The 12,321-nt window shown below is 36.7% G+C and overlaps 1 protein-coding gene across 1 annotated transcript in view; it reads right to left on the reverse strand.

Annotated features, from left to right (window-relative positions):
- Nucleotides 1–337: 337 nt before the first annotated feature.
- Nucleotides 338–12,321, reverse strand: part of LOC122693151 — a 55,413-nt gene continuing 43,429 nt past the window's right edge. The window contains exon 7 of the mRNA XM_043900741.1: nt 338–1,072. Coding sequence (XP_043756676.1) covers nt 822–1,072 — 251 coding nt within the window. The 3' untranslated portion in view covers nt 338–821. The remainder of the gene's footprint in view (nt 1,073–12,321) is intronic.

Here is a 12,321-nt window from a genome sequence, read left to right on the forward strand (position 1 = left end):
TTAGTGGTTACCAAAGAGGAGAAGGAATGGGGGAAGTGCATGTTAGGAGTATGGGATTAAAGGTACAAAGTACCATGCATAAAACAGATGAACAAGTATATATTGTATATCACAGGGAATCATAGCCATTATTTTTTAATAACCTTTAATAGAGTATAGTCTATAACAATACTCACTATGCTAGCCTAAAATTAATATAATATTGTAAATCAACTATATTTCACTGAAAAAAATAGAAACAATTTTATCAGCATTATAGCTGTTAATATTTATAAAGAGAAAGTTTATAAATGCAATTTGTCTTTGATACATGGTACTTGATATAATGTTACAAATTATATATATTAGATGTTTTAGAAACTACATCATAACTAGATGAAATACAATTTCTACTTTGAGGCTATGAAAGTGCTTTTAACACAAAAATTTTACCTACACCAAGTAGGTACTGAAGAAATTTTTTATTAAATAAATGAGAATGTAACAAGACAGAGTGGGGAAACAAACAATACATGCTGAGACTGCAAAGCAAAATTAATACAGACTACAAGAAAGGCACAGAAATGCATTTGAGGGAAATGTGTGTATCACTGTCTTGGTTTTACAGCACTGCATTTATTATCCATTCCTCCATTGAATATTGAGGAGACAACCATTAAAAAAGTGTAAAATATAATAAAACATATAAAAAAATAAAAATCTCTTTTTATCAACAACAAACGACGACTGTTTAGAGAGGCAATCTGCCGTGGTATCTGCATGAAATTGCTGAGTATTCTAAAAATTTAACACGCTCACAAACTCTCTACCTGAGATATTTCTCAAGGTTGCGATTGCAGTGAGAAGCCTCCATGAGGCACAATCTCTCCCTCCGAGAGCAGGCTTGTTCCCACTTGCCGTGGAAGCAGTAAATCCCCAAGGTGAGTGTCCTCCTGCTGTCTACAATCCACTGCACATGCAGGAATCTGAGACTGGGAGGGCTTGGGGCAACTGACACAAATAGGGACTCCGACTCTTGCTCTGGCTGTGAGCAGTGAAATCCTTTGTCTCTGACCCAGGAGTTTTGTGTTTTCTGTCAGCATATATTAAACAGTAAAAGGTTAATTTTCGAGCAAGTAGGGTAAAATCTCAGATCTTGCATAGTTCTGGACAATGATATCACTATCAGAATTTGTGAGTGTGTGTATATATATAATTCTATACATATAACCTCATACACACTTACACACATGTACAATTATATTCCATATATACTTTCTTAGTGGCCCTTTTGAGATAACATATAACATTAACATAATGTTAATGGCATACAATCTTGGGCCATTTATTTACATTCTCAGTACCCTAGTTTCCTCAACTTACATTGAGAATACCACTGGTAGCCAATTCATAAGACTGTAATGAGTATTAAATGATGTATTGGATGTAATATTCTTACAGTCAATAACTATTGGCAGTCAATACCTTTAACCATACTATTTTACCTTTGGTGGATCTTTAGAATCCATTATTTTCCAAGATATTTCATGGAAAATAGATCTATAATCCTTCTATAATTATTGAGGAACACTGATTTGGGGGAAAACAATGCCATGTGAGAAATAACGTCTATATTTGGTAAAAATATAATGAAATATTTTAAATAAAAATTTCACATTTTGCTTTAATATTAAAAATCATTTTTATTTCAAATAGCCTGACTTCACAAAATATAGTACACATACTTCTCCTATTCTAAAATCTATTGCTTTTGAGATTATTCAGATAAGTGCATTTAAAGACTTTCCTACTTATGAAATATATCGAAAAGACAACAGTGGCCTCTAGTGATGCAAAAGCTAAAATAACAGGATGGAAATCTAAACTATTGAAAGGAAAATAAATTTAAATGATTTGCTTAAATGGTGAGTCTAACTGGTGAGAGATTAATGTAGCCCATACTTCACAGAAAGTCCCCTCATTCAAAAAATAAACCTTTATACACTGATAAATTAATATGCACACTTTTTAAGTCAAACAGAAACTGGCATCTTCACATCTACTGTTTATAAGGGACTATACATTCACACATAGACAAATTGTACATAAGCACAAGACTACTAATTTACTTGTCAAACACATTTGATTATAAAATACCAGTTAGCTCTTGCTTGTAAATGCTAGTACTGCACTATGGTTTGGAAATTCAACTAAACTTAATTTATTAATATTCAGAGAAAACTGTCACGGAGGGCCAATTATTAACTATATAATTGCTCATGTAGATTTAAAGTTAAATAAATTTATTATTATTTTGTCTCATGTAAACATGTACACATGTATCACACAGTTACATATACAAGCATCATATGTGTACATGCTGCATACCTATAGATGTACACACATGTATCATATTGATACATACTCATGTATCAGCATAATTTTCTCTTAATAGATATAAATCACTTTGTGACAGTTAAAATATACTTTCAACTATTCTAAGAATTATTCTCTACCTAATGTTGAAAGAAGCTAATATTCACTCCTTCAGCAGGAGTTTCCAAAGGAAAAGAGATAAAAATCTATGGAGGAGAATGAATATTTGATTTATATATAGCCAAAAACTAGACCAAAATAATAACTAAACAATAAATCATGTATTATCAGTATTTTTTTCCTTTTATCTGTTTCAAAATTTATTTTCCACTCACTGTCCTTACAAAAAGAAATTCTTTTATTTTTTGTCATTCATTTTTTTTTTTAAACTGTGAAATAAAATTGATTTCATCTTGTTGTTCAGTTGCCCAGTCGTGTCTGACTCTTTGTGACCCCATGGACTATAGCATGCCAGGCCAGAGAATTCCATGGACAGAGGAATCTGATGGGCTACAGTCCATGGTCGCAGAGTCAGACACAATGAGCAACTAAACACTGGTTGCATCTGCCCTCTAGCTAGACTTGAGAAGCTGTATAGCCTGAATTTCATGTTGATAATTGATATAATAAATATGTGCTGGACACATTCGTGGGACCACTACTATGCTAGGCGCTAAACAGGTAAATAAAAGATCAAACAGTATGTTCAGAACAATGGTCTTCAATCACCTGGAATATCTGAACACAGACCACTGAACGCCAACCCCCAGAATTTCTGATTCAAGAGGTGATGTGGCACAAAATCTTGCATTACTAACAAGTTCCAGAGAAATGCTGATGCTGCGGTTCTTGGAAAGACACTTCCAGAACAAGTGATTGAGTGTGTTTTACAGCTGGGGTTTAGCAAGGATACTGTAAATCTGGCACTGACCATGACTTGGAGAAGTTAGGGAAGAATTCCCAGGGCCCCTGAACACTGAATCTTGAAGAATGGTGAGCAAAGCCAGGTGAATTCTACTGTTGCAGGATCCCTATTGATAGCTGAGCTTTCATAGCCCATTAATTCAGGTCAAACCAAGTCTTCTACTGAGCTGGGAATTTTACTCATGTAAAAAGAATATTATTTATCCTTTTCTGACAACTGCAGTTTCAATGAGGTTGAAAGTATGCACGATAGACACAAACAGAAATCTGATCTCATAAGCTTTGGCTAAGCTAGGGTATTTTTGGTCTCAAAGAAAATTTAATACTCCATTTCTGAGAGTTGTAGTCCCAAAGGGCTAAACAGGACTTTTGAATAGAAATTTGACCTTAAAAGAGGAGGCTTTTATGTTTCCAATTATTTGCTGTGTTTCCTCAAACAAAAACAATGATCAAAATAATGTTACTAATAAATTAAGCCCATCATTTTTTTTTTTCATATGTTTGAGCAATACAATTGGAGAAGGGCATGGCAACCCACTTCAGTATTCTTGCCTGAAGAATCCCATGGACAGAGGAGCCTGGCGGGCTGCAGTCCATGGGGTCGTAAAAGAGTTGGACACAACTGAAGTGACTGAACAATGGTAGGACAGGACATGTCCAAGTCACTAAGGCAAAACAGACAGGAACTGAACTTCCCTGATAGTTCAGTGGTTAAAACTCTGCACTTCTACCAGAAGAAGCATGGGTTGGGGAACTAAGATCTCACATGCATCAAACTCCGAACCCGCCCTTGGTTCTTTCTAGATTAATCAAGGTCAATTACTTGAAAAATCCCCTCAAACCTTTCTCTGAATGCTCTTTTCCTTATCTGATATAACTGCAACCAGGCTCTCCTCTGAGTATATATTTCCACTAAAATCCTCTCCATTGGTGTCTGTTGAAGGCATCCTTCTTAATTCTCATGGTTGTGTCCAGACCTTTCTCTCTTATTCTTCCCTGAAACCATCACCTAAAAACTCTATGATACAGGATTAATGTAGCAAGACTAGCCCTCATTGTTGTAGTCATCTACCAACTCTTAGCTTATTTTCCCTTTTCATTAAAGATTTAGTTTTTTATTTTGTTCCTGGTACTTATCTACAGTCATAATTCAGGGAGGGAATACCCCAATGCTTGACCTCTCAGTTTCTGTCCTCTTTCCACTCTAAAAACACCTCAGCCACATACTGTCTTATTCATAACCTGCTACCGCTACTACTAAGTCACTTCAGTCATGTCCGACTCTGTGCGACCCCATCCCTGGGATTCCCCAGGCAAGAACACTGGAGTGGGTTGCCATTTCCTTCTCCAATGCATAAAAGTGAAAAGTGAAAGTGAAGTCGCTCAGTCATGTCTGACTCTTTGCGACCCCATGGACTGCAGCCTACCAGGCTCCTCCGTCCATGGGATTTTCCAGGCAAGAGTACTGGAGTGGGGTGCCATTGCCTTCTCCTATCCATAACCTAGACCTTGTCAATTTTAATAGCTATAACCTCTCCACGCTGTGTTGTGCTTAGTCACTCAATCATGTTGGATTCTTTGGGACCCCATGGTTTATAGCCAAAAAGACTCCTCTGTCCATAGGGATACTTCAGGCAAGAATACTAGAGTGGGTTGCCATGCCCTCCTCCAGGGGATCTTTCTAACTCAGGGATCAAACCCAGGTCTCCCATCTCCCACATTGCAGGCAGATTCTTTACTGTCTGAGCCATCAGCAAAGCCCAACTTCTCCATAGCCATGATCTCTAGCATCCTCAACTTCCACCATATCTTCTGCTTACTTTCCACAGTATCCTGACTCCAGTATTTTGTAAACCCCACTGGGGCTCTGAAACTGCCATCATTCATTCTTTCTTACTCCTTTCATATTCTCAAGTGCCCCTTACCCATTTTAAGTCTCACGATCAAGAATTACAGTCACTGTCTTAGTTATGGGCTTCCCAGATGGCACTAGTGGAAAAGAATTTGCCTGCTAATGCAAGAGATGAAAGAGTTGCAGGTTCAATCCCTGGATGGGGAAGATCCCCTGGAGGAGGGCATGGCAACCTACTCCAGTAGGCTTGCCTGGAGAATCCCATGGACAGAGGAGCCTGGCATGTTACAGTTCATAATGTCATAAAGAATTGGACAGGACTGAAACAACTGAACATGCACACATGTCTTACTTTTACCCCAATGCACGTTCTGTTTACTTTGGGCCTGCACAGCTACGACATTTGGAATAGGGAACATACACACACGCTGACCTGTCCCACCTCAGATTTGTGACCACCAACCCAGATTGCCCCCTAATCATATGATAATTGAGTTTTCCTAACCCATTCACTATCCTTCTCTTCTAAACAACCACGTCATATTTATTCTCCATTTTTTAATTTCACCAAGTGATACTGCTTCTCGTTTTAGTGAAACTCTCTGAAGCTTCCTAAGAGAACCACCAACCACCAAACCTCTCCACCTACCTTCATCTAGTCACATACACTTGCCATCTGTCTTGTTGCTAAATAAGAACTTCTGATGTTCCAATTTACAGAAAAACTTCCTCCTTCCTCATGTGTACTCTGGCCCATTAACTCTCACCAGCATTCAAGGGCATTTCTCTTGCAGTTCCTGCTATCTCCTGCCTTTTGAAGTTTTCCTTCTCTTTTGCATCTCTCCATTTGATGCCATGAATTCTCTCTTTAAAAGAAGAAAACTAAATAAGACAAAAATAAATCCCTTAAATCCACTTCCTTCTTCAACAACCACTTGAATTCTTTTGTTCCTTTTACTGATATTCTTTGAACTCAGTTTTCCATGTTCACTTTTTTCAATCCCTCACCTCCCCTTTTTCTTGGGATGCTTGAACCAGGCTTTCCCCATTGCCTTCCTCCTGTAACTGCTCTTGTGAAACCCTGAGTGCCCTCCACATGGCCAGTTCCTCATTCAATTCTCAGTCCCTACCTTACTTGATCTGTCAGCAGTATTTGATGTAGTCAGCTACTCTTTTCTCCTTTGAAATACTCTCTTCTCTTGGTTTCTAAGACATCACTCCCCTCATGAACTTCCTTTCAACTCATTGGCTGTGTTTATCCTCTTCTTCGATGAATAACTTACCTCCTTTGCCTGTTAGTGTTGAAATGAATCATGCCTTAAACTTAGGTCTCTTTTCCCTTCTAGCTACACTCAAATTTTTGGCAATCTCATCTTCTTTCTATATGTCAGTGACTCCCAACTCTCTATCTTCTAAGTAAACCTGTCCCTTAAACTCAAGACCCAGGTATCCAATTGTTTATTCAACATCTTCACTTGGGTAGGCATCTCAGATGTAACATGTCAAACACTGAGGTGCAGATTCCCTCACCTTTTCTCTGTCAGTGTATATCTGTATACCCCATTTCATTTAAAGACAACTTATTCCCTTTTTTTTTTTTTTTTGCCATACTAGGCAGCACGTGGGGTCTTAGTTCTCCCACCAGGGATTGAACCAATGCTCCCTGCAGTGGAAGTATGGAGTCTTAACCACTGGATTTCCAGAGAAGTCTCAACTCACTCCTTCATATTGCTGAGTCAGAACTTTAAAGTTATTTTTGACCCCTGTCTTTGTATTTCTCTCATTCAACAAATACGGTGTATTGTTGCATACTAAGTTCTATCTATTCTTCTATGTACTGGAACTAAAATAATGAACAAATTAGACAAAAATCTTGGTCTCATAGAGCATATATGCTAGTGAAAAAAGTCATAAAATAAAATAAAATTGTAAAATATAGCACTTTATGTGTTACTGGAAGTATGGAGATAAATTATTAAGAATAGAAGATGAAAACTTTTATAGGTAGAGTTTGAAATTTTAAGTAGGACACCATGGAAGTCTTTACCAAGAAGGTGAGAGCTGAATAAAGATTTGAAAGATGTGAAAAACTGAGGCATGAGAACATTTAGGGGAAAGATATTCCAGTCAGAAGAAATACAAAGTGTAAACATTCTGAGTCAAGAGTGGGCCTCATATTTTCTTGAAAAGCAAAGAGGCTAGTGTGACTTAAGCAGTGGGATCCCAAGGAAATGAGGGCAACAAATTAGCTGAGAACTGGATTATGTGGGGACTTACAGGTCATTACAAAGATTTCAATGTTTACAGAGTGAGATAGGAAACTACTGGAAGGTTTTGAGCCCAAGAAAGGTGTTACTTCTCCTTTTTTTACAGAATTACTGTCTGCTTGAGTAGAACATACATGAGGGCAAAGGTGTAATCAGAGAGATGAGCTTCACAGCTACTGAGATAATTTTAACTTTAGATAGCCCATTTTATTTAATTATAACAACTCTTTGGAAGGGATATTATTTTTCAAGAATCCTGGTGAAGGAACATTCAAAACATGTAATAAAGAGTTAGTCCCAGGCACACGCTAAGAGCCTAAGAGTTGCCCAGTCTTTACCACCTAACAGAGTCATGCCATGCAAACAAGGTAACGACCAGTTCCTCTTGGCCGAATGTACAAAGTATGGCTTCCTTAATGAAAGATACTGAAGCTCTTATTCTATAATACTTCTTAAAATATTTTTCTTGCAGGTCCTTATAATATATGGTCAACATCAGTCCATTGTATAAAGTTGAGCTTCCAAAACTATTTGATAACTTCTGGAAGTTTAAATGTCCCATATATAATGAGAAATCTGTATGCAGGTCAAGAAGCAATAGTTAGAACTGGACATGAACAACAGACTGGTTCTAAATTGGGAAAGGAGTACATCAAGGCTGTGTATTGTCACCCTGTTTATTTAACTTACATGCAGGGTACATCATGCAAAATGCCAGGCTGGATGAAACACAAGTTGGAATTAAGAATGCCAGGAGAAATATCAATAACCTCAGACATGCAGATGACACAAACCTTATGGCAGAAAGTGAAGAAGAACTAAAGAGTCTCTTGATGAAAGTGAAAGAGGAAAGTGAAAACACTGGCTTAAAACGCAACATTCAAAAAATGAAGATCCCATCGCTTCATGGCAAATAGATGGGGAAACAATGGAAACAGTGACAGACTTTATTTTCTTGGGCTCCAAAATCACTGCAGATGGTGACTGCAGCCATGAAATTAAAAGACAGTTGCTCCTTAGAAGAAAAGCTATGACAAACCTAGACAGCATATTAAAAAGCAGAGACATTACTTTGCCAACAAAAGTCCAACTTCCATATGCTCAAGCTGGGTTTAGAAAAGGCAGAGGAACCAGCGGTCAAATTGCCAACATCCATTGGATCATTGAAAAAGCAAGAGAATTCCAGAAAAACATCTACTTCTGCTTTATTGACCAAGTCAAAACTTTTGACTGTGTGTATGACAACACACTGGAAAATTCTGAAAGAGATGGGAATACCAGACCACCTGACCTGTCTCCTGCGAAATCTGTATGCAACAGTAAAGAAGCAACAGTTAGAACTGGACATGGAAAAACATACTGGTTCCAAATCGGAAAAAGAGTATATCAAGGCTGTATATTGTTACCCTGCTTATTTAACTTATACGCAGAGTACATCATGCGAAATGCTGGGCTGGATGGAGTACTAGCTGGAGTTAAGATTGCCGGGAGAAATATCAGTAACCTCATATAAGCAGATGACACCACCCTCATGGCAGAAAGCGAAGAACTAAAGAGCCTCTTGATCAAAGTGAAATAGTTGAGAGTGAAAATGTTGGTTTAAAACTGAATATTCAGAAAACTAAGATCATGGCATCCGGTCCCATCACTTCATGGCAAATAGATGGGGAAGCAATGGAAACAGTGGCAGACTTTATTTTTTTAGGCTCCATAATCACTACAGATGTTGACTACAGCCATGAAGTTAAAAGATGCTTGTTCCTTGGAAGAAAAGTTATGACCAATCTAGACAACATATTAAAAAGCAGAGACATTACTTTGCCAACAAAGGTCCATCTAGTCAAAGCTATGGTTTTTCCAGTAGTTATGTATGGATGTGAGAGTTGGACTATAAAGAAAGCTGAGTGCCAAAGAATTTATGCTTTTGAACTGTGGTGCTGGAGAAGACTCTTGAGAGTCCCTTGGACTGCAAGGAGATCAAACCAGTCCATCCTAAAAGAAATCAGTCCTGAATGTTCATTGGAAGGACTGATGCTGAAGTTGAAACTCCAATACTTTGATCACTAATGGGAAGAACTGAATTATTGGAAAAGACCCCAATGCTGGGAAAGATTGAAGGCAAGAGGAGAAGGGGATGATAGAGGATGAGATTGTTGGATGGAATCACTGACTGATGGACATGAGTTTGAGCAAGCTCCAGAAGTTGGTGATAGACAGGGAAGCCTGGCTTGCTGCAGTCCATGGGGTCTTGAAGAGTCAGACACGGCTGAGTGACTGAACTGACTGATATGCTAAAAAACTAATTCAATTCTAACATACAGTCAAGCATTTAGCAAAATTAATTTTTAATACTCATCAGTCACTTAACAGAATTGGTATCCTAAACTTAATAAGTTTTTAATGTTGTTTCATTAATTTTTACACTCTTTTATACACACATCCCTAAATGAGAATTTTCCCACACAGTACAACATACACTATGATTTTAATGATTTTAGGGAGGGAGAATTGATTATTTACAGGCTACAGTTTCCTCAATATAAATGTCATTTCTATATTTAGTTAAAGGAACTTATTTTGTCAGCAAAAATAGATGAATATCCCTCCTACATTTTAATTTCTCTCTTTGCAATGTTAATTAACTGAGTTAATACATTTTTGCATCTAAATGATAATCACACATTTTGTGAACTGCTTGTCTTATCAGAGAATGATGAGACACTAACTACACTCGTGGCTACAAACTATCTATAAAAAGCCATTATGGCTACAAACCAAGCATGTGAGCTCAAAGTTTATGATACACTCAATAAGTCCACCTTATTTTTAAACCTTCTTATTACATTATGATGACTTAAAATTATATTGCATAGCTGTCTTTTGTGCAAATATACTTCTATTCTTTTTCCATGCTTACAACAAAATACTAACGTAGAGATGTAGATGTTCTTCTTCCCCACAGAAATGGGATATACTATTCATGTTAATCTGAAAAATTATGTTTTCCCTTTACACAATATATCAGAGTCATTTTTCCAGATCAACACTTGGAAATCTAACATAGTATTGTAAATAGAAGCTGAACATTTTCTATAGGTGTTCAGATAATTTCTTTCTGAAATTTAATTATAGGTTCTTAATAACTTATTTGCAATTCCAAAGTTAAATTTCTTTCTAATTCATGTGTTGAGAAACCTGACCTGAAGCAATATGAAGCTATTTATAATCTTTATTTAACCTAGTTAATTTGAATACTCATACATTTTGCTGAAGAAATATAAATGTGTTTCATTATGAGGCACTGCCCCAGCCCCCTAGTGGTATTAATAATATATAGAATATGCTTCATATTATTGCTATAAAAATCCCTAACCATCAGAATTCTTAAACATATTTTGTCCCAAGGCTTTAGTTAATGGTTTGTACATTTGTATGAAGAATAATGCAATAAATATCTTTTGACCTATTCAATTAAAGCCGGGCTTTTTGTTTTTACAAATTAGATCTCTAGAAGTAAAATTACTGGCTTATAAAATATGCACTTCTTCAATTCTTATGTGCCCTAAATCACTTTCAGAGAGGTTGCAATTTGTACTTATCAAGTATGTGTTAGCATGTTTATATTTTTCATAGCTTTATTGGCAAAATATTTTGACACATCTTAAATATAACAACTTCATATACTTGTTAATTTCTACGCTGTTATTTCCCACGGTGAATCTACCCTGCTAGAAATCTCATGCACAACATCTCATAAACAACCCTAATACCCCACAGACAATTTAAAACAGACATTTCAGACTGTAGGAAGCATAAAATGTCACCTGTTTTAGTAGTTATGTTATAGAGAGATTTCTTCTAACCATTTCCAACATTTACTTGTTATTTATTTTTATGCCCTGGATTATCTTCCGTTCTATGCTGTTATCTGTTAACTGTGCAACTAATAATTACCCTTATTAACCTGATGTCTCTTCTTCCCTCCTACTGCTCTCCTTCCTTCATTTCCATTTCATCTGGTGATTACTCTTCTTCCAAATGCACCTTAACTTTTGAAGTTCCCTATTCGGTTCCTCAGCGGTCTTCCTTTGTGAGCATTTTCACTTACGCCGCTCAGTCTGTTCAGTCCTGTTTGATTCTTTGCAACCTCATAGGCGCTAGCCCACCAGGCTCCTCTGTCTGTGAGATTTTCCCAGCAAGAATACTAGAGTGGGTTGCCAATTCCTTCTCTATTTACTTACTATAATTCAGAGCTAATAAGCATGCATTTCTCTAGAGTATTCTCCCTGTTTCACATACATGTTACTATAGGATGTGCAATAGAATATAAATGCTATCTACACTATTAGACCACACCACGGGCATTTCATAGTCATCTTTCTCTCATCATCTGCCTTCTAGAAATGCCCATTTTTACATCTTATATACACCAAGAGCCAGCACTGCCTGGCATTTAGTGAACTCAAAAAATGTTTGGAAAATGCATATATGAAAAACAATAGCGCTTGACATTTCTAGAAAATATTTTCAGCCGCAATTCAACATTAAAACACAGTTACAATAATTCTTTGATAAGGGCAGAATATCATGTCAAAGAAGTTAAGCAGCTAGAAAAAAGGATATAAGGTTCAAGTGTGACCAAATCAGGGTTAAAATAAAATTGTCTGGTTTTAAATCTGCCTCTAGTTCATCTTATGGATTTTAAACTGATAAGCCCTTATTTTTATTCATGTTGATAAATTATACACTGATTTTTGTGTTACCATGTAGCTTATACACATTGCAAAATAATTTAAAATACTAAGTACTGGGTTGACTGAGAGTGAACATTTCACATGAAACATTTAAAATTATAACAGGGACTGTGTAAAGAAAAATGTATGAATACGAGCATGCATTCTAACTTCCACTTTTCATGACTTA

Source organism: Cervus elaphus, chromosome 5 (assembly GCF_910594005.1).
Source record: "Cervus elaphus chromosome 5, mCerEla1.1, whole genome shotgun sequence".
NCBI lineage: Eukaryota > Metazoa > Chordata > Mammalia > Artiodactyla > Cervidae > Cervus > Cervus elaphus.